This window comes from Papaver somniferum, chromosome 4 (genome assembly GCF_003573695.1).
Source record: "Papaver somniferum cultivar HN1 chromosome 4, ASM357369v1, whole genome shotgun sequence".
Taxonomy (NCBI): Eukaryota; Viridiplantae; Streptophyta; class Magnoliopsida; order Ranunculales; family Papaveraceae; genus Papaver; species Papaver somniferum.
The window spans coordinates 18,901,924-18,907,547 of NC_039361.1; the positions used below are offsets into that span (position 1 = coordinate 18,901,924).

Genomic DNA, 5,624 nt, shown 5'->3' on the forward strand with positions numbered 1-5,624 from the left:
GTTCTGGTTAATGTTAACTTCAACAATTGTTTATCAGAGAAGACGAAATATGGGTACCAACAACAATTCCACTGCTCAAATAGGTGAATCCCTTGATTTCACTTTTCCTTTTACCAATATATCAAATTTTGCTTCTGCAAAATTGGATCCAAACAATTTCCAGAAACCTCTCCCATGGGGTAATGTTAATTTATAAAAATTATTAATAACCCTGGGGCCATATCTGTAAACCCCATAATTTCCAGGGTTATTAGAATAATTTACTCTAATTCTTTTGGCCAGAACACCTTCTCTCTTTTGCTACACCAGTCTTGTCCGTATAGCCTTATGCTCATTTGCATAACTCCAATTCCACTTAGCTAGCATTGCCTTGTCGGCAAGTCTATGATTCTCACTGCCAATCCTCTTTACTCCTTAGGCCCGCATAACCTTTTCAGGAGTATATCCCCATAGAAATCTCTCACTGGTTTGATTATCTTCTTTTCTACTGCCACCTGAGAACTCATCTTCCGAAGTTAACTAGAGTTGGAATTAGAAATGGGGAGCGCGAGGGAGAATTTGAGGCATAATATTGGCCATCCATAGCAAATCAATCTGGCCGTCCTTTTTCCACAGAGTTCCTTACCGGAATATAGAAGATGGGTTTCCCTTTCCTAAACTAAAACCTAAGTTTTTTGCTGTGGATAAGCTTGCTCTGCCTTGTATAAGTTATTTTTCCTCTGATTTATTTTATCGGATCCACGGTTTCAAGCTCACAATTATTCTGTAAGTAGATGTCTTTTTCATCTCTTGTTATTTTATTTTGTATTTCCCTTATCTGCCGACAAATTAATGTTTTTTTTTTTTATTGTTTCTTCTAATTGATTGTTCCTTAATTGAATTTAAACATCTGTATTCCAGTTATGGAAGCAGATTTTGGGATTTTGTTGTTTCTTCCTCCTCTTCCCAATTAGGGTTCTTGCTTATCGACAAGTTTTTGTGATTTTAGTTTGATTTTCTTGGGTGAAATTGTTAGACTTGATTTAGGGTTTTTAACATGTCTTCTCAACTGGGGTTCGGATAAACAATAAAACTTAGTTTGTTAATTGTAAGTTACAATTAGGTTGTTTTATCCACTGGCTGCACAATTCTTTCACAGATTGACTTTCAATTTATAAAAGCTTCAGTTTTTATCTGAGTTCATGATTCCAAGGACTTGGGAGGTGATGGAGTTTGTGTTTGGCTATTTGTTTGAAGCTATTTTGGTGAATTTTATTCATTCAGTAGATTCATTTAGATCTTTGTATATTCTTATTAGAGAGGATGCCTAAGCACTGACAATGCGGCTAACAAAGATTTTTGTTGCAAAAGAAAGTAAAATAGATCAATTGTTGTCATGTGTCCATATGCATGTTTTTGCTTTTGGCCTCGTCTTGGTGTCCAAATAGTTTCATCTAGATTATTAAGCGTGCCAAATTGTTGGCATTACTGCTCATCGTTCTTAATGAAGTTTTTTTTTAATAGGGAATTATGCCCATGTTCGGTCGTGTATGAAGATTTAGCTAACAACCAAAACAGTCTCTTCAACTGGCAAAGACAAGAGCGTGCCAAGAACAGTCTCCAATGAGAAAATTTCCACCAATAGCATATTTATAATCTCAACCACAAGCGCTCGTTGCACGGTCACCGTCACTATGTGGGTAATTTCTTCTTGTTTTTTAATTGCGTAGTCAAACTACTGGTAATCATAGCCTGCAAGATTTGAATTCTAGACTTCTCACAACTCAAAGACTTGTGAAGGCGATGCAAACCGTTGAGCCTTCTGCTCAAAAAGGTTCCCATGAGGAACTGCTATCTATCAAAATGGAAATAGTCTTGGGAGAAAAGACTAACAAGATAATCATTGAATATTTGCCAATAGATTTAGTAACTGAGATCTTGTGTCAGTTACATTTAAAGAATTTGACCGTGTTCAAGTGCGTATCCAAATCATGGAACAAACTTATTTCTCATGTCTGTATTCCAAGAATTTCAGCAGATTTTTGCGTCCTAAACTTATACAGGGGAGACTTGTTTCGACGTTATGATGCCCGTTGTTATTCTGATAAAATGCCTGAGCTGAATTATCGTGGTCCCATTACAAAAGATAGAGATAACAAAACATGTTATCATGAAATTGACAGTTGTCATGGGTTGTCTTTATATATGGCCCAAGATATTTGTCGTTATATTGTGGTTAGCCGAGCGACAAATCAGTATTTTGATATACCTGAACCTCTGGAAGATGTTGAAAGGATGTTTGCTGCACTAGCCTTTGATCCTGTCCAATCCAATTACTACAAAATCGTCCTACCTCATCCTTACTTTGATTCTCCAAGCTTAGACATATTTTCTTCTGAAATTGGTAAGTGGGTTAGGCACATAGTACCTGGAGATTGGGTTAAGCATCTGTTTGTCGCGGAATCTGGTTATTATAAGGGGATTAAATGGGCTAGAAAGACTGTATACTTGGATGGGATGTTATATTTGCTGACTTTGGAAAAGCACCTTGTACTATTTGACCTTAATTCATCGGTTGTGTCAGCTCAAGTCATAGAAGTCCCATGCCAGACTCGGACTAGCCAAACTGGAGTTATTGGGCAGTGTAGAGGTGTTCTGTATTAAGTAAATTACAACAAAGATTGTAGATTGTCAATGTGGCAGTTTGACTATCATAATACAAGTGGAAGTTTTTGGATTTTGAAGCATTGCATCTGTATATATGACATGTTGGATCAGGATCAAGCTATCTTGCATACTCTGAAGTTAAATCATCCCCGGCCTTGCCATCTATTTGAGCCTTATGGTATTCACCCACTTTTGGATATAGTCTTCCTTGGGTTAAAAGGAAGGATATACAGTTATCATCTCGAAAGCCGTAAGTGTGAACTTGTATGGCGGACAGAAAATTGCCTCGGTTGGCGCAATGATTTTGTTTACTATTTCTCATATATTTATGTGAATGTGAAAGATTTTCGCATGGAAGATCATGAGTACCTGTCTCTGTAAGTTCACTATTTCCCTCCCTTTTGAAAGCATTTTTTGCCCCTTTTTGTTCTTCTAGCTCCATGATTTTCCAATCTCGTATTATTTCTTGTATAAATGCTATACAACCTTTTCATCAGGTTACTTTCTGTTCTTTTGTTAATAAGTGGTTTGTGTTCGATCTGTTCAATTTATCATCCCCATTTTTCATAGTGTTTCAAAGTTAGTTTGTCTTTTATGCTGCTCTAGGTAGGCCAAATGGTGTAAACATGAACTAGTTAATGGTTAGTTTGTAGCTTTTGAGTTGAAAGAAGTTACCGCTTAGAATAAGCAGTGAAGATTTCGTTATTACAAAGAACATCCATCATATTTTGATGTATTCCTGGTGAAATAACTTTCTGATAGCCTGTATTTTAATTGTTCTAAATGCCATTAGAAGTAGGATTCTCCGTTCCTGCCTCCTAAAAGCAAATATGTCTAGACTCTGTTCTAAATTTGCATAACCAAGCCACCGTATCTGCCTACCTGCAATTTCCTTTTGTTATCATATCCCATCATGAATTTAGTTGTAGTTCAAACCATTTCTTCTGTGGTACTGTCTATTAAGCAAATCTCCTCAGATTTTTATTGCTATTTTGCTTATCTAGCAAGAACGTGACGAAATACAGATAATTGCTTATCATTTTTTGTAGTTCTAATATGGAAAGTGATGTGTTTCCCTTCTCTGTATATTGTATTAGAACAAAGTCAGCAAGGGACCTGAAGTTGGAAAATGTGTCTGATGATTGCACAACAGATCAACATGGAGTAATTCCAAAGGTTTCTGTGTAATATTCCCGACCTGCTGTGGCTCGATCAAGTGTATGATTATTTATGACAAAATGCTTGAAAAATATATTTATTGTAATCTGTATGATTATTTATGACAAAATGCTTGAAAAATATATTTATCGTAATCTTGTATGATCCCCTGCTTGTAGTAGAAAACAACTTCTAGTAGATAATTCTAATATCGGGAGTAACTCAAATCTCATATTAGATGGCTCTACTTCTTTTGTAACATCGGCTCATTCCGAGTCCTAGTTTTTACGCAATATCTTATTTACAATTTTTTTTTTTTTTAATTGTATTCTTGTATTAGTGAGCTGCACTATCTTTATGTATCATGTATTCATGTATCATATCGCTTTGAAGGTCAAGGCGGAAAGGGGATGTATCATAGTTTAATTTATTTATTTTTGGACCATGATAGAATTTAATTTAATCATTCATATAAGCATTTTTTTCCGTCTTTTTCCTTTCACTTCTCTGTGTATATTCTTCAGATTATGTGTATGCATGGCTGCTAATGAAGGGTACCAATTTACTGAGGAGTGTAGCGAAAATTGACACACCCCATTTGCAGTGCTGGATTTTTGTGTTTCTAATGCTAGACCTTAACATTCTGTCTTGGAACATTGGAGGTCTTAGTACATTTTATGTTGCTTAATTCAATATTCCATAAATGTGTAAAAGATCACAAAACCTATCATGATTTACAAAACAAATTTCAAAATTACAGGGTAAATCATCTCTTCAGTTTTGGCTTGGGCTTTGAAATGCTGCGGAGCTTCAATTCAGTGGATAACTTCACATTCTTAATTCACTTCCTTATGCCCATATCCGAGAATTTCAACTTATCTGAAGCATAGACTTCCCTTGATCCTGTTCATGCCACTCCATCTCACTAACTTGTCGCTAACTCGTACTCTTTCCGGAAAAGTGATATTTTCACCTTTTCAATTTAGCCTATTTTTAAGCTCTCACCGTTTCAGAAAAAGTGATATTTTTACCTTTTCAATTTAACCTATTTTTAGGCAAAAAATGAAAAAGTGCAAGTGTCAATAATTTTCATGGAGGTAGTATTTTGTAGCTATGCTCGTCTGATTTTCGGTATTGTCTTTTATCATAACTTTTGACCATAAGGAGGAGGAAGAAGCTGTGTGTATACTGACGTGCCAACTACTGCAAAACATGTCACAAACATAAATTGAGAGTTCCGATAAGAAGAAGTGAGCACGAGAGACAGAGAGATCCAAATCCATTGAACATACCTGTGCCAAGAATTGGTTAGGAACCTTTTGAAGTAATCAAAAGTTGCAACTTCTAACCAAGAGAAGAACAAAAAGAGCGAAAAGCTCACAATGTTGCTTCAGTTGCAGCCATAAGAGCCACGCTAGATACAAAAAGTTGCTCACTACCGCCACGAATGAAAGCCAAAAGTCCATAAAACTGAGAAGAAAACATGAAAAGATAGAGCACACTACTAATAAATTATGAGTATCGTAGAGACGGATCATCGATTGACCAGAAAGAATGAAACACAAATAAAGATGACAGGATCTTAGATTTCCCAGACAGTGTGGGACTAATAATCTCAACACCTACATCACATGCATGGTATACCGCACCTGAAAATCCCACTAGCCGTAAAGAGCACCCAGTCAGAAAATGCCTGCAAAAGGCAATGATAAGTTAATTAGCATTGGAGATCTTCAGAAATGATCGATGGTTTGAAAAATTGTCATGACTGTCATAAATGATAAATATAACTGTAAGCTGGAGTTCAAGGTACTGAAATG

The 5,624-nt window shown here is 36.0% G+C and overlaps 1 protein-coding gene across 2 annotated transcripts; it reads left to right on the plus strand.

Annotated features, from left to right (window-relative positions):
• Window positions 1–296: 296 nt before the first annotated feature.
• LOC113274857 (putative F-box protein At5g42430) lies at window positions 297–4,238 on the plus strand. 2 transcript variants are annotated; one of them, XR_003323284.1, is made up of 3 exons: window positions 297–765; window positions 1,504–3,023; window positions 3,744–4,238. XR_003323284.1 is itself a non-coding variant. In XM_026524268.1 (2 exons), the coding sequence occupies exon 1, from the start codon at window positions 1,783–1,785 to the stop codon at window positions 2,641–2,643; it is 861 nt and encodes a 286-aa protein (XP_026380053.1). In that variant the 5' UTR covers window positions 1,713–1,782; the 3' UTR covers window positions 2,644–3,023; window positions 3,744–4,238. The 2 variants fall into 2 exon arrangements, 1 of the variants encoding a protein (XP_026380053.1); XM_026524268.1 differs by lacking the exon at window positions 297–765 and having other exon boundaries at window positions 1,713–3,023.
• The last annotated feature ends 1,386 nt before the right edge of the window (window positions 4,239–5,624 follow it).